Here is a 20,194-nt window from a genome sequence, read left to right as displayed (position 1 = left end):
GGTACTACTGCCTGACCGCATAGCGCGGTACTACCGCACGGCGAAAGCGGTACTACCGCGGAAGGTGCGGATGTAAAAAATTACATCCGCTCCTACTACCGCAAAGGGGCGGCACTAGCCTGGTGGGCAGAGGTAGTGCGGCTCCAGGGGAGCGGTACTACCGTGGGCACCTGCGGTACTACCGTGCCACTACACGGTACTACCGCTGATGCCTAGGGTACTACCGCTTTCCTGGGAGCAGTACTACCGCAACCAACAACGGCAGCCACACAAGGGAGGCAAGAAAACGGAGGAAGCTCCAAGGAAGAAGGAGGGAAAAGAAGGAGACGTGTACGTGATGAATCCACCCAAACCTTTCCAACGCGGACCCTAACAAAACCACACTCAAGAGAACAAGAACTGCCATAACTTCTGCATATGAGCTCCGAATTGAGCAAACTCAAGCTTGTTGGAAACAAGACGATGAGTAGCATCAAAACAACGACTGGTTATAGTAAGAAGAGGCAGAGGAGGTATGCCAACAAATAGAGGAGTGAAACCTCCAACCGAGAAGAACCGGCAAAACCTCCAACTACGAAAACATCATAGAGTATGCAAGCGAACTCCGTTTTCGATGAACTCAAGCTTGTCATCAAGATGACCAAAAGCTCTAAGACTCTCAAAGAGAACCAAACAAGAACCAAGAAAGATGATGCAAGGATGCAATGGTTTGAGCTCTCAGCGAACGATACGATCAAGCTACTCATCGAGAGCCCCCCTTGATAGTACGGCAATCGATCCTATAACCCAGTCTCCCAACTACCATCATGAGACCGGTAAAATAGAAAACCTGTCAAGGGCAAACCTTTGCCTTGCACACACTTGAGCTAGATGAAGACGATCTTGACTCCCTCAAGTTGGACCACCTTTCTTGATTGGGTTGACTTGATGAAGACTAGTTGATTGCTCCCCCGTACTCCATTATGGGTGAGACACTCTTCCGCACATCTTCACAAGTCCATTGTCACCACAAAGGACGGCAAGCTTCAAGCATTTGATCTCTTCGTGATGCTCCACTTGAACTTGCACACCGCAACCTAACCCCACAAAGAACCCTCACGAAGACCATGGGTTAGTACACGAAGCGTAATTGACAATGCTTACCATACCATGGGATCACTTGATCCCTCTTGGTACATCTTCTACGCTTTGTGGGTTGGTCAACTTGATTCACTCTTTGACTTAGTCTTGATCAACCTCTCACAAGACCCATCTTTAGGTAATTCCTTGAATAGCACCTTGGTCGACACAAACTCTCCTTGAAACCAACACATGTACTCCAAGAAAAGCCTATGGACAAAAACCTTCAAATATAACTCAAGGCAACCATTAGTCCATAGAGATTGTCATCAATTACCAAAACCAAACATGGGGGCACCGCATGTTCTTTCAGTACACATCAATAACATGTATATCACATATACCTTTGTTCACCTTGCCATCCTTCTTATCCGCCAAATACTTGGGGCAGTTCCGCTTCCAGTGACCAGTCTGCTTGCAGTAGAAGCACTCACTTTCAGGCTTAGGTCTAGGTTTGGGTTTCTTCTCTTGAGTAGCAACTTGCTTGTTGTTCTTTTTGAAGTTCCCCTTCTTCTTTCCTTTGCCCTTTTTCTTGAAACTAGTGGTCTTATTGACCATCAACACTTGATGCTCCTTCTTGATTTCTACCTCCGCAGCTTTCAGCATTGCGAAGAGCTCGGGAATAGTCTTATTCATCCCTTGCATATTATAGTTCATCACGAAGCTCTTGTAGCTTGGTGGCAGTGATTGGAGAAATCTGTCAATGATGCAATCATCTGGAAGGTTAACTCCCAATTGAATCAAGTGATTATTATACCCAGACATTTTGAGTATATGCTCACTGACAGAACTGTTCTCCTCCATCTTGCGGCTATAGAACTTATTGGAGACTTCATATCTCTCAATTTGGGCATTTGCTTGAAATATTAACTTCAACTCCTGGAACATCTCATATGCTCCATGACGTTCAAAACGTCGTTGAAGTCCCGATTCTAAGCCGTAAAGCATGGCACACTGAACTATCGAGTAGTCATCAGCTTTGCTCTGCCAGATGTTCATAACATCTGGTGTTGCTCCAGCAGCAGGCCTGGCACCCAGCGGTGCTTCTAGGACGTAATTATTCTGTGCAGCAATGAGGATAATCCTCAAGTTACGGACCCAGTCCATGTAATTGCTACCATCATCTTTCAACTTAGCTTTCTCAAGGAACACATTAAAATTCAACGGAACAACAGCACGGGCCATCTATCTACAACCAAACATAAACAAGCAAGATACTATCAGGTACTAAGTTCATGATAAATTTAGGTTCAATTAATCATATTACTAAAGAACTCCCACTTAGATAGACATCCCTCTAATCCTCTAAGTGATTATGTGATCCAAATCAACTAAACCATGTACGATCATCACGTGAGATGGAGTAGTTTCATTGGTGAACATCACTATGTTGATCATATCTACTATATGATTCATGCTCGACCTTTCGGTCTCCGTGTTCCGAGGCCATATCTGTATATGCTTGGCTCGTCAAGTATAACCTGAGTATTCCGCGTGTGCAACTGTTTTGCACCCGTTGTTTTTGAACGTAGAGCCTATCACACCCGATCATCACGTGGTGTCTCAGCACGAAGAACTTTCACAACGATGCATACTCAGGGAGAACACTTCTTGATAATTAGTGAGAGATCATCTTAAAATGCTACCGTCAATCAAAGCAAGAAAAGATGCATAAAAGATAAACATCACATGCAATCAATATAAGTGATATGATATGGCCATCATCATCTTGTGCTTGTGATCATCATCTTCGAAGCACCGTCGTGATCACCATCGTCACTGGTGCGACACCTTGATCACCATCTTAGCATCGTTGTCGTCTCGCCAATCTTATGCTTCCACGACTATCGCTACCGCTTAGTGATAAAGTAAAGCATTACAGCGCAATTGCATTGCATACAATAAAGCGACAACCATATGGCTCCTGCCAGTTGCCGATAACTTGGTTACAAAACATGATCATCTCATACAATAAAATTTAGCATCATGTCTTGACCATATCACATCACAACATGCCCTGCAAAAACAAGTTAGACGTCCTCTACTTTGTTGTTGCAAGTTTTACGTGGCTGCTACGGGCTTAAGCAAGAACCAATCTTACCTACGCATCAAAACCACAACGATAGTTTGTCAAGTTGGTGCTGTTTTAACCTTTGCAAGGACCGGGCGTAGCCACACTCGGTTCAACTAAAGTTGGAGAAACTGACACCCGCTAGCCACCTTTGTGCAAAGCACGTCGGGAGAACCGGTCTCGCGTAAGCGTACGCGTAATGTCGGTCCGGGCCGCTTCGTCCAACAATACCGCCGAACCAAAGTATGACATGCTGGTAAGCAGTATGACTTATATCGCCCACAACTCACTTGTGTTCTACTCGTGCATATAACATCAACACATAAAACCTAGGCTCTGATACCACTGTTGGGTAACGTAGTAATTTCAAAAAAATTCCTATGCACACGCAAAATCATGGTGATGGATAGCAACGAGAGGGGAGAGTGTTGTCTACGTACCCTCGTAGACCGACAGCGGAAGCGTTATGACAACGCGGTTGATGTAGTTGTACGTCTTCACGGCCCGACCGATCAAGCACCGAAACTACGGCACCTCCGAGTTCTAGCACACGTTCAGCTCAATGACGATCCCCGGACTCTGATCCAGCAAAGTGTCGGGGAAGAGTTCCGTCATCACGACGGCGTGGTGACGATCTTGATGTTCTACCGTCGCAGGGCTTCTCCTAAGCACCGCTACAATATTATCAAGGAGTATGGTGGAGGGGGGCACCGCACACGGCTAAGAGAATGATCACGAAGATCAACTTGTGTGTCTAGGGGTGCCCCCCGCCCCCGTATATAAAGGAGGAAGGGGAGGAGGCCTGCCGGCCCTATAGGCGCGCCAAGGAGTCCTCCTCCTCCTAGTAGGAGTAGGACTCCTACTAGGAGGGGGAAGGAAGTGGGGAAGGAGAAGGAAAGGGGGGCGCCGCCCCCCTCTCCTAGTCCAATTCAGACCAGGGGGGAGGAGGTGCGCGGCCCACCCTGGCTGCCCTTCTCTTTCTCCACTAAGGCCCATATGGCCCATTACTTCTCCCGGGGGGGTTCCGGTAACCCTCCGGTACTCCGGTTTTCTCCGAAATCACCCGGAACACTTCCGGTGTCCGAATATAGCCGTCCAATATATCAATCTTTATGTCTCGACCATTTTGAGACTCCTCGTTATGTCCGTGATCACATCCGGGACTCCAAACTAACTTCGGTACATCAAAACTCATAAACTCATAATATAACTGTCATCGAAACCTTAAGCGTGCGGACCCTACGGGTTCGAGAACAATGTAGACATGATCGAGACACGTCTCCGGTCAATAACCAATAGCGGAACCTGGATGCTCATATTGGCTCCCACATATTCTACGAAGACCTTTATCGGTCAGACCGCATAACAACATACATTGTTCCCTTTGTCATCGGTATGTTACTTGCTCGAGATTCGATCATCGGTATCTCAATACCTAGTTCAATCTCGTTACTGGCAAGTCTCTTTACTCGTTTCGTAATACATCATCTCACAACTAACTCATTAGTTGCAATGCTTGCAAGGCTTATGTGATGTGCATTACCGAGAGGGCCCAGAGATACCTCTCCGACAATCGGAGTGACAAATCCTAATCTCGAAATACGCCAACCCAACATGTACCTTTGGAGACACCTGTAGAGCTCTTTTATAATCACCCAGTTACGTTGTGACGTTTGGTAGCACACAAAGTGTTCCTCCGGTAAACGGGAGTTGCATAATCTCATAGTTATAGGAACATGTATAAGTCATGAAGAAAGCAATAGCAACATACTAAACGATCGAGTGCTAAGCTAACGGAATGGGTCAAGTCAATCACATCATTCTCCTAATAATGTGATCCCGTTAATCAAATGACAACACATGTCTATGGTTAGGAAACATAACCATCTTTGATTAATGAGCTAGTCAAGTAGAGGCATACTAATGACGTTTGGTTTGTCTATGTATTCACACAAGTATTATGTTTCCGGATAATACAATTCTAGCATGAATAATAAACATTTATCATGATATAAGGAAATAAAATAATAACATTATTATTGCCTCTAGGGCATATTTCCTTCAGTTCGGAGTCCGAGATGAGATCACAGACATGACGAGGAACTCCCGAATGGTCCGGAGATAAAGTTTGATATATGCGATAATAGTGTTTGGTCACCGGAAGGGTTCCGGAATTCACCGGAAGGGGTTCCGGATGTTTCCTGAAATGTTTGGGTACGAGAACACTTTATTTGGGCCAAAGGGGAAAGCCCACAAGGTTTTTGGAAAGCGCAAAAGGAAGTTTTGCGAAGTCCAGGGGCCAGACGCCGGGAACCCTGGCATCTGGCCCTGGAGTGCGAGAATGACTCTTGCCTTTCGGGTGAAACCGACTTTGTGGAGGCTTTTACTCCAAGTTTTGACCCCAAGGCTCAACATATAAATAGAGGGGTAGGTCTAGCACCCAAGACACATCAAGAAACACCAAGTCGTGTGCCGGCAACCCCGTCCCCTCTAGTTTATCCTCCGTCATAGTTTTCGTAGTGCTTAGGCGAAGCCCTACGGAGATTGTTCTTCACCAACACCGTCACCACGCCGTCGTGCTGCCGAAACTCATCTACTACTTCGCCCCTTTTAAAGTGAATGTGGTTGTCTCTAATGCCTAACCCATAAACTATTGTGGTAATTCGATAAGAGACATCATGGTATGCATGATATCCAATAGGGTGCAGTTATGATGTTCGGACACACCATCACGCTACGGTGTTCCAGGCTGTATCAGTTGTGAAACAATTTCCACAATGTCTTAATTATGTGCCAAACTCGTAATTCAGATATTCATCTCTATGATCATATCATAGATATTTTATCCTCTTGTCACGACGATCTTTCAACTTCACCCTGAAATTACTTGAACCTTTCAATAATTCAGACTCGTGATTCATCAAGTAAATATACTCAACATCTACTCAAATCATCTGTGTAGTAAGAACATAACGATATCCACTACATGCCTCAGCACTCATTGGACTGCACACATCAAAATGTATTACTTCCAACAAGTTGCTTTCTAGTTCCATTTTACTGAAAACGAGGCTTTCAATCATCTTGCCCATGTGGTATGATTTGCATGTCTCAAGTGATTCAAAATCAAGTGAGTCCAAACGGTCCATTTGCATGGAGTTTCTTCATGCATATACACCAATAGACATGGTTCGCATGTCTCAAACTTTTCAAAAATGAGTGAGTCCAAAGATCCATCAACATGGAGCCTCTTCATGCGTTTTATACCGATATGACTTACGTGGCAGTGCCACAAGTAGGTGGTACTATCATTACTATCTTTTGGCATGAACATGTGTATCACTACGATCGAGATTCAATAAACCATTCATTTCAGGTGTAAGACCATTGAAGGTATTATTCAAATAAACAGAGTAACCATTATTCTCTTTAAATGAATAACCGTATTGCGATAGACATAATCCAATCATGTCTATGCTCAACGCAAACACCAATCTCGATGGTAGAGGGAGCGTACTATATTTGATCATATCAACATTGGAAACACTTCCAACACATATCGTCAGCTCACTTTTAGCTAGTCTCCGATTATTCCGTAGCTTTTATTTCGAGTTACTAACACTTAGCAACCGAACCGGTATCTAATACCCTGGTGCTACTAGGAGTACTAGTAAAGTACACATCAACAATGTATATCCAATATACTTCTACCGACCTTGCCATCCTTCTCACCTACCAAGTATCTAGGGTAATTCTGCTCCAGTGGCTGTTCCCCTTATTACAGAAGCACTTAGTCTCAGGTTTGGGTTCAACCTTGGGTTTCTTCACTAGAGCAGCAGCTGAATTGCCGTTTCATGAAGTATCCCTTCGTGCCCTTGCCCTTCTTGAAACTAGTGGTTTCACCAACCATCAACAATTGATGCTCCTTCTTGATTTCTACTTTTGTGGTGTCAAACATCGCGAATATCTCAAGGATCATCATATATGTCCCTGATATATTATAGTTCATCATGAAGCTCTAGCAGCTTGGTGGCAGTGACTATGGAGAACCATCACTGTCTCATCTGGAAGATTAACTTCCACTCGATTCAAGCGATTGTAGTACTCAGACAATCTGAGCACATGCTCAACGATTGATCTTTTCTCCCTTAGTTTGCAGGCTAAGAAAATTGTCGGAGGTCTTATACCTCTTGACGTGGGCACGAGCCTGAAATCCCAATTTCAGCCCTCGAAACATCTCATATGTTTCGCGATATTTCAAAACGTCTCCGGTGCCTCAACTCTAAGCCGTTTAACTGAACTATCACGTAGTTATCAAAATGTGTATGTCAGATGTTTGCAACATCCATAGACAACGTTCGAGGTTCAGCACACTGAGCGGTGCATTAAGGACATAATCCTTCTATGAAGCAATAAGGACAATCCTCAGTTTACGGACCTAGTCCGCATAATTGCTGCTATCAACTTTCAACTAAATTTTCTCTAGGAACATATCTAAAACGTAGAACAGAAGCGCGAGCTATGACATAATTTGCGAAGACCTTTTGACTATGTTCAGGATAATTAAGTTCATCTTATGAACTCCCACTCAGATAGACATCCCTCTAGTCATCTAAGTGATTACATGATCTGAGTCAACTAGGCCGTGTCCGATCATCACGTGAGACGGACTAGTCAACATCGGTGAACATCTTCATGTTGATCGTATCTACCATACGACTCATGCTCGACCTTTCGGTCTCTTGTGTTCCGAGGCCATGTCTGTACATGCTAGGCTCGTCAAGTCAACCTAAGTGTTTTGCATGTGTTCCGAGGCCATGTCTGTACATGCTAGGCTCGTCAACACCCGTTGTATTCGAACGTAAGAATCTATCACACCCGATCATCACGTGGTGCTTCGAAACGACGAACTTCTGCAACGGTGCACAGTTAGGGGGAACACTTTCTTGAAATTTTAATGAGGGATCATCTTATTTACTACCGTCGTTCTAAGCAAATAAGATGTATAAACATGATAAACATCACATGTAATCAAATAGTGACATGATATGGCCATCATCACTTCGCTCCTTTTGATCTCCATCTTCGGGGCTCCATGATCATCATCGTCACCGGCATATGACACCATGATCTCCATCATCATGATCTCTATCATCGTGTCTTCATGAAGTTGTCTCGTCAACTATTACTTCTACTACTACAGCTAACGGTTAGCAATAAAGTAAAGTAATTACATGACGTTTATGTTGACACGCAGGTCATAAATAAATTAAGACAACTCCTATGGCTCCTGCCGGTTGTCATACTCATCGACATGCAAGTCGTGATTCCTATTACAAGAACATGATCATCTCATACATCACATATATCATTCATCACATCCTTTGGCCATATCACATCACGTAGCATACCCCTACAAAAACAAGTTAGACGTCCTCTAATTGTTGTTTGCATGTTTTACGTGGCTGCTATGGGTTTCTAGCAAGAACGTTTCTTACCTACGCAAAGACCACAACGTGATATGCCAATTGCTATTTACCCTTCATAAGGACCCTTTTCATCGAATCCGATCCGACTAAAGTGGGAGAGACAGACACCCGCCAGCCATCTTATGCAACTAGTGCATGTCAGTCGGTGGAACCGATCTCACGTAAGCGTACGTGTAAGGTTGGTTCGGGCCGCTTCATCCCACAATGCCGCCGAATCAAGATTGGACTAGTAACGGCAAGCATATTGAACAAAATCAACGCCCACAACTACTTTGTGTTCTACTCGTGCATAGTAACTACGCATAGACCTAGCTCATGATGCCACTGTAGGGGAACGTAGCATAAATTCAAAATTTTCCTACGTGTCACCAAGATCTATCTATGGAGTCATCTAGCAACGAGGGAGGAGTGGATCTACATACCCTTGTAGATCGCGCGCGGAAGCGTTCAAGAGAACGGGGTTGATGGAGTCGTACTCATCGTGATCCAAATCACCGATGATCCTAGCGCCGAACGGACGGCACCTCCGCGTTCAACACACGTACGGAGCAGTGACGTCTCCTCCTTCTTGATCCAGCAAGGGGGAAGGAGAGGTTGATGGAGATCCAGCAGCACGACGGCGTGGTGGTGGAAGTAGCGGGATTCCAACAGGGCTTCGCCAAGCGCTGCGGGAAAAGGAAGGTGTGTCATGGGAGGGAGAGGGAGGCGCCAGGGCTTAGGTGTGGCTGCCCCCCCTTACCCCCACTATATATAGGGCCAAGGGAGAGGGGGGGCGCAGCCTTGGCCCTTCCTCCAAGGAAGGGTGCGGCCAGGGAGGAGTCCATCCTTCCCCTTTTAGGACTCTTCCTTTCCCTTATCTCTTGGCGCATGGGCCTCTTGGGGCTGGTGCCCTTGGCCCATATAGGCCAAGGCGCACACCCCTACAGCCCATGTGGCCCCCCGGGGCAGGTGGACCCCCTTGGTGGACCCCCGGACCCCTTTCGGTACTCCCGGTACAATACCGATAATGCGCGAAACTTTTCCGGCGACCAAAACAAGACTTCCCATATATAAATCTTTACCTCCGGACCATTCCGGAACTCCTCATGACGTCCGGGATCTCATCCGGGACTCCAAACAACTTTCGGGTTACCGCATACTAATATCTCTATAACCCTAGCGTCACCGAACCTTAAGTGTGTAGACCCTACGGGTTCGGGAACCATGCAGACATGACCGAGACGTTCTCCGGTCAATAACAAACAGCGGGATCTGGATACCCATGTTGGTTCCCACATGTTCCACGATGATCTCATCGGACGAACCACGATGTCGAGGATTCGATCAATCCCGTATTCAATTCCCTTTGTCTAGCGGTATTGTACTTGCCCGAGATTCGATCGTCGGTATCCGATACCTTGTTCAATCTCGTTACCGGCAAGTCTCTTTACTCGTTCCGTAACACATCATCCCGTGATCAACTCCTTGATCACATTGTGCACATTATGATGATGTCCTACCGAGTGGGCCCAGAGATACCTCTCCATTTACACGGAGTGACAAATCCCAGTCTCGATTCGTGCCAACCCAACAGACACTTTCGGAGATACCTGTAGTGTACCTTTATAGCCACCCAGTTACGTTGTGACGTTTGGCACACCCAAAGCACTCCTACGGTATCCGGGAGTTGCACAATCTCATGGTCTAAGGAAACGATACTTGACATTAGAAAAGCTTTAGCATACGAACTACATGATCTTGTGCTAGGCTTAGGATTGGGTCTTGTCCATCACATCATTCTCCTAATGATGTGATCCCGTTATCAACGACATCCAATGTCCATGGTCAGCAAACCGTAACCATCTATTGGATTCGCCCCTGGTTTTATCTCTTGTGGAATTCTTTGTGCAAAGTTGCTTGACAAGCATTTGTGTCTCGTATGGTGACTATACATGTAATCTCTGTAAACAGATTGTCTAATGAAATAATCACCACATCGTGATAGACTTCACTAAATAACAGACGACTGAGATTTAACAAACCCGAATATCGTTAACTGTTTTCCTTTGAGTTTCCTACTGGTGTCCACTCGAATAATTTTCTGGTTAAATTGCAAGCAGCGCCACAAGACTACGAAATTCCTGTACTAGCATTCCTCATGCAAATGCATTATACTCCTACTGCAAAACTAGCAGTAGTAGAATCTACTGCTACTACTGAGAGGCCGTTGGCATTGTCATCTCCACGGCGGCTGCTGCCCCCTCGATCCTCTGCTCGAACGACTCACTGATCTCCGACGCGGGCGTCCCCTCCGGCGAAGAGCCGGCGTTCATCTCGGAGCTGATATACACGCTCAGCGGGCTCGTCCCTTCCATGGCGTTGGCGTGTTCCTCCCCACCGGCCCTCGGCGTCATGCTCGCGTCGCCGGCGCCGCCGTTCCATCTTGGCGTCCTGCCCGTGAATTCGCTGCCGTTCCTGACGGACCCGTCGTTCCACGTCTTGAAGGTGGGTGACTTGAGGTCCTTCCTGTCGAAGTGCTGCAGCCACGCGCGCAGCCTCCGCACCGACACGCTCCCGGAGCCGGCCTCGGCCTCAGCCTTCGCCTCCGCCTCCCGGAGCTCCTCACGCTCGCGGTACGCGAAGATGGCGAGGTAGAGCAGCAGCATGAGGCTGGAGACGACGCCGGTGATGAGGAACAGCCCGCCGAAGCTCCAGAAGCTGAGGTTCGACGAGCCGCCGCCGCAGCCGGCCAGCGCGTCCTGGCAAGCGCCGGGCTCGCCGAACCAATCCTTCTCGATCTGCGCCATCTTGTCCCCCTCCGCCAGCTTCAGGATCTCCCGCGACACGTCCCCCGTCATGGGCGACCCCCTCGGGAACACGAACCCGAAGCCGTCCGTCTTGTAGATGGGCCCCACCTGCATGTACCCGTCGCGGTGCTGCGAACTCTGCTGCGACAGAAACATCTTCAGGTACGGGATCTCGTCGAACACCGCGTCCACGCCGCCGTTCACCGAACCCTTGGACAGCGCCTCCGCGTACTGATCCAGCGTGCTGTACTTCTTCATCTTCCTCCCGTCGAAGCCCATCTTCGTGAGTAAGGGCTCGATGAAGCTCCCCTCCTGGTACCCGATGTGTTGGCCGCGCCTCTGCAGCTCCTTCACGTCGGTCACCGTCGGCCGGAGCTGCTGCACCGTCAGCATCGACGTCAGGCTCGCCGTGTAGCTCGAGGTCAGGATCAGCACCACGAACACCCATATGGTCACCACCAGCCTCGACAGGTTGCTCTCCAGCTTCTCCTCTGAAAATTAGAACATCAAGATCGATTAGGTTCATTGATATTCTTCAAGAACTCTGCAGAATTGAGACGATGAGATGGTTAGTAGTAAGTGGCTTACTGTGTGCGAAGACGAGCGTTGAGAAGGAGAAGTAGAAGATGAGGCCGAACTGCTGCGACGGCGTGCCCCGGAACTCCGGGTTGACGCGGTGCTCGATGACCCACACCACGAAGCCGGTGAAGCAGAAGAAGGCGAGGCTCGTGAGCCAGAGGCTGGGGGACAGCGGCTTCAGGAAGATCCACATGCTGGCGCTCGTGTCCGGCTTCGTCGCCACCACCATCGCCCACCCGGACTCCGTGAACGGCATGGTGAAGTCCACCTCTTTCATCCTGCTCGCTGTGATCGTCACATCCCCCACCACAATGTCCGCCTTCTCGCCGCTCACCTGGTCCACCAGCTTCTCGTACGATTCCGAGCTGTCGAGGTACGGCTCGTACCGGTACCTTACCGGGTAGGCTAGGTTCTTCATCACCGCGTCGAACACTTCGATGCAGTACCCGGTGATCTTGGTTGTTGAGTTACAGTTCTCGACGTCGACGAACTGCTTGAACCCGCGCTTCACCGGCACGGCGACCTTGAGCACCCGCCCGTTCTGCGACGCCGTCCAGCCTCTTGGCGGGGACAGCATCTCGCCCGGCCAGAGGATGGGTTTCAGCTGCCGGGCAGCCTTGCTGCTGCCGACTTTAAGGTCCCGCGAGATGCCGGACTCCGGCGTCCAGAACCCCACCGTCATGGCGCCGTTCCCGATAATGTTCACGACCTCGTACGCCGCGACCTGCAGCTGCCCGTCCACCAGCTTGAACCTGCCTGCCATCCCGTCGAAAGTCGTGTTGAGCACCGCCCTGAGAAGTGCCTCTCCGGTGGCCGACACGCCGAGCCGGTCCAGGACTGTACGTGCCGTGCTATTCTGCGGTGTTCGAAATGCTGGGCCGGGGACGCTGGCCGCCTCGGCCGCCGCGGCGATCGCCCATGCTGTGTCGTACGACCAGAGCCTCAACACGGTCGCGTCGTTGAGGACGTCATCGTCCGAGGAGGGGTTCTCCTTCCGGAACCTCGCCCTGAACCGCGCAGAGAAGTTCTTGACTTGCTTCGTGTACTTCACGTGAGGCCGGAGGCTGACGACGCCCTGCATGAAGTCCAGGTCCTCGGGGTCGAAACTGTCCAGGAAGCTTGCTACGCCGTCTGTGGCAACCCAGGCATAGCCGTCAGACATCATCCCGGCCTTGCTCGCCCGCCGGAAGAGCCGAGCGGCGAGGTCATGCGTCGCGTGCACGACGAACACACGCGTTGGCATCGCCTTGAGGCGGTAGAGGAGCGCGTCAAGGGCATCTTCGTCCGCGCTGCTCGGAACGGGCACGCGGTCCACGACCATGATCGCTGCACTGTCGACGCTCTGGAGCGCGTCGGCGAGCGCCGGGAGGATGCCGGCGCAGTAGGGGGAGTCCTCGTGCAGGACGGTCACGGCGCGCCACCCGAAGCTTGCGAGGACGGCGGCGATGGGGGTGGCCTGGAAGGAGTCGTTGGCGGCGGTGCGCACGAAGTAGGGCGTCTGCGCCGGAGAGAGTGATGGAGAAGTGGCGGCGTAGCAGAGCACCGGGACGTGGGCGCGGCTGCCGAGGTAGGCCACGAAGTCCGCCTCCGCTGACGTCTTGGGCCCAATGATGGCCTGCACCTGGTCATTTTTTATCAGGTCCAGCGCTGCAAAGTAAGGGGAGCAGAGTTTTAGGCCCATGCATTTCATGTATATGGGTTTAATTTGGTAGCAGATAACCCATATACGTATATAATTAACCATAAAGTCCATTCAAATATTTGAATGGGAGATAACTCTCAGTAGTGCTTGTGAACATACTATACTAACATGCATATTCATTTAAATTTGATTTGATTATATGTATCGTATATTTTGGCCCTTTACAAATGAGAGCCTGTAATAACAATTTTTTTTCTTGCAGTTAAATCCGAAACCGAGAGAGAGAGAGAGAGAGAGAGAGAGAGAGAGAGAGAGAGAGAGAGAGAGATTGGTCCGAAAGTGCGATGAAAAATGAGTCAGATTGAGGGGGAATTAACATTTTATGTGTTTTTGTCATCAACAAAAAGAACATTTAATTTATCAGTGTAAAACAATATTCAACTACATTTTCAAAGGCTTATAATTTTTTTGTCAAAGACAAGGGAATGCAAAATTTGACCAAGTTTATATACAAAACTCGGAACAAATACAATAAAATATTAGGAAATATTAATACATAATATAATATATTTTTATACCTATCAAGTATTGTAGTTGTTGAGAGCTTTTACTACAATTTTGGTCAAACTAAACTTTGCACTGTTTGACTTCAAACAAAACTTATATGCCTTCCTTTCGAGAGCATGGATGGTGTACACTGTTAGCTGAAAGAAATGATGAACATCCAATTTTGTTCGCATGAAAGATCTGCAGAAGCTGCGGAGTCTCTTTGATCGGGAAATCAACAAACCATCTCCTGGCCTCTTGGGAGACTGCATGCATGTGGCTAAGCAAAGGTATCGATTGAGAAAAGATGCTGGTAGCTAGGACTGCATGCATGTGGCTAAGCAAAGGTATCGACTGATGACCGACGGTGCTGAAGAGACGATGAGTAGCCATGACAAGTATAGCGTAGAAAGATTCGAGGGAAATTTTATTAGTTTGCCTCAAGAACAAAAATTGTCAGTGTGAAATATATACGGTTTTGATAAAGCGCATCTTCCTAAATATTGCACATCTAAACCATAGTATGATTTTATGTGAAGATTCATGCGGGTATTTTTTTCCTTTTTATATTTGGTTGAGTCATTTAGACGTGCATTAATTAAGACACATCTAGATGTGCCTTAGACAGACCCGAAAAACTATTGCACTCGGCATGAGGGCAAGTACTACATAGACTTTGACATATAATTTTTTTTGAGCTGCATATAATTTTTTTTTGAAAACGGGAATTCGTGAGCCTGGACTGCATGCATGTGGCTAAGCAAAGGCATGCACTGATGAGCGACGATGATGAAGAGTTGATGACTGGCCATGACAGCTACTCCTCCCGTCTCATAATATAAGAACGTTTTTGGCAATGGGACGGAGGGAGTACTCCTACTTATCGCGTAGACAGGTTTTTCCATGAGCAGCATTAAAAACTTGGGCGACTGAGTGGTGTGGTGACTGGACCGACGATGCACATGCGTCCACATGATGCCTGTCACACCAGTTGAAACTTGGATCCCATGCATGAGGCTGCAATCAAGGAGTTGGAACGGATAGTGGTATAGTAAGATTCGAGAGGCATCTCTGTCGTTGTCGTGCCCACGCTAACATTTGGTGCTACTCGGGGACGGGAACGGGGTTAAGCAAACCCAATTGATCGGTCCCGATCGATCTGATGGACTCACCGTGAACAGATCGAGTAGTAGCTAGCTTGACCAGCTCGCGCACGCGGTGAGGAAGCAGACCGCGAAGACTTGTCAGTCGGACAGACGCACGCCAGCCCAACGAACCTAAGCCGGCCGGGCATGCGAGATGGCGACGTGCATGGCAGTGGCATGGCATGGAGGTCGACGAAGAGGCTGTAGGTAGGTGCCTCAACTCAACTCTCAGCAAGAATTAAGCTGCCCTCTACCCTCACAGAATTACCAACGAATATTTATGCCTTGGAGTCCTCACGATCAACTCGCGCGCGCGCGGTTAACGTTAACCTTAACAATGGCAGTCTATGCCATGTGGGATGGTCTGGCTAGGATACTGATCTACTAGTAAGCAGACTAACACGGACGGACATGGTGCAGGCGTGCATGGTTGGTAAGTGGCCCCGTCCTTCTCGTCTTGGCGAGGCGACAAAATGGCGGTTTTCAGAGACACTGGGCAACACGACAATTCCAGGCCATGTGGGAGGCAGCGCGCACCACACAAGAGAACAACAGATCGAGTGAGTGATACAGACGATTCGAACCCCCAGTACACTACAGTACAGTACAGTACAGTACAGTACGTACGTACCGGCATCCACTAATCAGTGAACTGGCTAAGTGACCAAGACGAAACATGCATGCTAGCTAAAATCTTTTCGTAAGAGAAAGAAACCGCTAAGCGAATCCCAATTATTGCGTGCCTACCATGCTGGGAATGAAACGGATGAGCAAGATTCATTTCAGCATGAAGCGAAAGGGCTTGTGATTAGAGAAGCATGCAGCTACAGCTAGGTCCAACATGTGTGTGCGGCAGGGGAGGGACGAGGGAGGGTGCTTACCGGCGGAGGCGGCGCCGACGACGTCCCCTTTGGAGTCGCCGAAGCGGAGCTCCACCCTGGTGGCCGACCCCGGGTGCGCCGCGTAGTAGTCCTCCACCGCCATCTGAATGCCGGTTCGCCGCCTCAGCGACACCGCCGACGACGCCTTGGTCGCCCAGTCCATGATCACCCCGACGCGCACCGGCACCGGCGCCGCCACGGTCTGCGCCGTCGCCACCCTCAGCGAGCCCGCCTGGTACTGCCCGACCAGCGCAGCCACTAGGAGCAGGGGAGCGTAGAGGAGAGAAGAAGGCGAGGGCGCTCGCACCATGGTCTTGCAACTTGGGAAGAAGCTACGCCTACGCGATGCGCGATCTGACTGATGCCCGCTCAAGCTCAAGCTAGCGCCGGCCGCACTCATTTATACGCGACCTGGACGGGTCTCGCCCAGCCTCGCGTGCACCCACCCGGCCGGCGACTTGTATTCCGGTGGCGTACCGCGAGGGGCACTTTCGCTCTTGAAAGAAACTACTCTTGACTTGACTGAGAGTGGATTTTTGGAACCCGCGTGTATTGGAGGATTTTACTGTTAGACTATTACTTGGCTCTTAAATTATCTAGTCCTAGTCATATTGTAATCTCGTCCTAGTCGTATTGTAATAGGCCTACTTAGCTTGTAAACTCTTATATATACCGCTATATGCGGCCAGCAAATCAATAACAATAGTTCTATTTAAAACTCACATGGTATCTTAGAGTTCCTGGTCCTAGGGTATGGCTCCGCCGCCTACCCCACCGCCGCTGCCGCCGCCCGGCTACTTCGAGCGCTGGGCCGTTACCCTCGCCCGCGCCGCCGCCATGGCTTCCTCCTCCTCTACCCTAGCTCTACCACCACCACCTATGCCTCCCGTGCGTTCTCCTCGGTTTTTCGGATGAGCACAAAGGCTATCGCTGCCTTGACTTATACACCGGTCGGGTTCTTGTGTCTCGGCATGTCACCTTCGCCGAACATATCTTTTCATTTGCTCAACGTACTACTCCATCCCACACCACTACTTTCACACCTAGCCTCCCTCCTACCCGTTTCCCTCTCTATTCTCCTCTCCTGACGTCTCAATCTCTAAATACCTCTTCTCCACCAAACCAACCAAACGCCACTGTTTTTTTTCGATACACAGACGACTCCCACACATGCCGATCCGCCACGATCCCCTCCAGCACCATCACCCACACATGCCGATCCGCCATCATCCCCTCCAGCACCATCGCCCACACATGTTGATCCGACATCATCCCCTCCAACACCATCACCCACACATGCTGATCCACCACCATCCCCTTCATTGTCCGCATCTTCCGTTGCGTCGGACACCAGTATAGCTCCTCTTCCCATTCGCGCTGTTCCCACTATCCCATCAGTCAATGATCATTCTATATGCATGATCCTCGAATTCCTCACTATAATCATATCAAACGCATCCTTCGGTATCTCAAAGGTACTCTTGATCATGGTCTCCACATAAACAATTCATCCCCCACCTCTCTCACCGCGTATTCTGATGCAGACTGGGATGGTTGTCCCGATACTCGACGATCTACATCCGGTTTCTGTGTTTTTCTTGGTGACAATTTGATTTCTTGGTCCTCGAAAAGGCAGATAACCGTCTCCCGCTCGTCCGCTGAAGCTGAATATCATGTTGTTGCACCTGCTGTGGCTGATACGACCTGGCTTCGTCAGTTGCTCTCGGAGTTGCATCGACCGCTTGCACATGCTACCATCGTTTATTGTGATAACATATCAGCTGTCTACCTGTCTGGGAATCCTGTTCAACATCGCCGGACTAAACATATTGAGATTGATATACACTTTGTTCGCGAGAAGGTGGCTCTTGGACAAGTTCGGGTGCTCCATGTTCCTTCTACAGCTTAGTTTGCTGATATTTTTACCAAAGGACTGCCATCTACTTCATTTTGTAATATTCGATCCAGTCTCAATGTTGTCGAGCCTCCCGTTAATACGGCGGGCGATGTTAGACTATTACTTGGCTCTCAAGTTATCTAGTCCTAGTCGTATTGTAATCTAGTCCTAGTCGTATTGTAATAGGCCTAGTTGGCTTGTAAACTCTTATTTATACCGCTATATGCGGCCATCAAATCAATAACAATAGTTCTATTCAAAACTTACACTTACTTTAAATACTTTGAAAATCACATTTAAGGTTTCAAAATATTCTGAAAAAAATTCTACATGATCATATGGATGTATATCACACATGTATAAAGTTTCGTGATGAAATAAGTAAATATGCGACCTATACAAAAATGACAAAATGGTGATTTCCAAATAGTGAAAAATGCATGCATTGTTCATCTTTCCAAAATCACGGTTTTGTCATTTTTGTGTAACTCACATGGTTACTTATTTCAGCATCAAAATTTACACATGTGTAATATACATACATATAAACACGTTGATTTGTTTTAAGAATCTTTTAAGACTTCAAAATAGCATTTTGGCAGAGTTCAAAAAATAAGGCTCCAATGCACCCGGGATTTAAAGTGACTTTTTATGACTTGACTTGTCTATGCGCGCGCGCGCTGAGGGTGGGCCACGTATTACGTACCATCGAAAGCTATGTGGCAGCGCAGACCTTTCGCACTTTGCATGCTGCTCGATTTCGATTTCGATTTCGATCAACGACTCCGCACGCTAGCAACTGTTTTTCTTTTACGTAGTACTCCCTCCGTTCCTAAATACTTGTCTTTCTAGGCATTTCAACAAGTGGCTACATACGGAGCAAATGAGTGAATCTACACTCTAAAATATGTCTACATACATCCGTATGTAGTAGTCATTTGAAATGTCTAGAAAGACAAATATTTAGGAACGGAGGGAGTACATGCTAGCAACTGTTATGTGCATGCAAGTTGCTGCTTTAATCTAGCTGCTGAAGACTCATTTTTCTATTCACGTTTGTGAATAATTTTTTATGGGCTATTTCTCCGTTGCTTTTCTTTTCAAACGTTGATAGGAAATCCCAACAAAAAAAAACAAATGTTGATGAGAAAGCTATCAAATTCATCATTGATTAGAAAGGCTATTACAAGAACACCCCAAAAGAGAAATGCACCAGATAAAAGATGAATGTTATAAAAGGAGAAATAAAAAAGAAGCCGCTCGGTTTATCAAGAAAAAACGGCAAAAACCTAAACAGCACATAGCTAGACTCGACATAAAGCACAAAAGACATACAAAACATCGGAAGGCCAACACCCCACAACACACCTGACTGAAGCGCCTTCGCCGCTACCAGAGTACACACCAAAACCGTCGTATCAATCCGTATTGCCACGAGCATATATCGACAAAACCTCGATAACATCGAAGAGGAATATATGTCCGTTTTAGCAAATATTTGCCGCTTCGATCTCACGAGATTGGCTGATATAATCCGCCTGGCGCTCCTTGCATGTCGAGGGTGCTTCTGCTATGCTCATGGATGACATGCGAACACTACTAAAGAAAACCTTATACACAACATCTTAGCAGTAGCGCTGGAGAAAATAGTGCGCTACTGCTACTTAGTAGTAGCGTGTTTAAATAAACCGCGCTACGGCTACAACTTTAGCAGTAGCGCGTGCTAGTAAAATGTGTTGCTGTTATGTTTGTACTGGGCGCAGATGGCTAGCCCCACTTAGCAGTAGCGTGTATATGTACCCAACGGTACTGCTACTTTAGCGCTTTTCATGAAACCGTGCTACTACTACCTTACCTTATCTTCACCACGCGCCCGACCCTCTCACCCATTCTCCCTCTCACTAACTCTCGCTCGCGCTGAACCCGCCGTCCGCCGCCGCCGCGCTGCTCCTCCACCGAGGTACTCCCTCCGTCCCTCCTCCCTCCTCCCCTCCCTCCTCCTCCGGCCGCCCCCTCCTCCCTCCTCCCCTCCCTCCTCC

The 20,194-nt window shown here is 48.2% G+C and overlaps 1 protein-coding gene across 1 annotated transcript; it reads right to left on the bottom strand.

Moving 5' to 3' along the window:
• Nucleotides 1–10,662: 10,662 nt before the first annotated feature.
• Nucleotides 10,663–16,931, bottom strand: LOC119318214 (glutamate receptor 2.7-like). Its single transcript, XM_037592738.1, has 3 exons — nucleotides 16,259–16,931; nucleotides 12,054–13,691; nucleotides 10,663–11,956 (listed from the first exon to the last, which is right to left on the bottom strand). Exons 1-3 carry the CDS (start codon nucleotides 16,656–16,658, stop codon nucleotides 10,872–10,874), a joined length of 3,123 nt encoding a protein of 1,040 aa, XP_037448635.1. The 5' UTR covers nucleotides 16,659–16,931; the 3' UTR covers nucleotides 10,663–10,871.
• Between the last annotated feature and the right edge of the window lie 3,263 nt (nucleotides 16,932–20,194).

The sequence above is a fragment of the Triticum dicoccoides genome, chromosome 6A, assembly GCF_002162155.2.
Source record: "Triticum dicoccoides isolate Atlit2015 ecotype Zavitan chromosome 6A, WEW_v2.0, whole genome shotgun sequence".
Lineage (NCBI taxonomy): Eukaryota > Viridiplantae > Streptophyta > Magnoliopsida > Poales > Poaceae > Triticum > Triticum dicoccoides.
The sequence above is the reverse complement of the archived record's forward strand: the minus strand, read 5'-3'. Positions and strand labels throughout refer to the sequence as shown.

Coding starts and splice junctions, on each gene's coding strand:
- LOC119318214 (XM_037592738.1), bottom strand. CDS start 16,658: ATGAGTGCGGCCGGCGCTAGCTTGAGCTTGAGCGGGCATCAGTCAGAT. Junction 13,692..16,258: donor CGTCGGCGCCGCCTCCGCCG/GTAAGCACCCTC, acceptor CTTACTTTGCAG/CGCTGGACCTGATAAAAAAT. Junction 11,957..12,053: donor AACGCTCGTCTTCGCACACA/GTAAGCCACTTA, acceptor TCTAATTTTCAG/AGGAGAAGCTGGAGAGCAAC.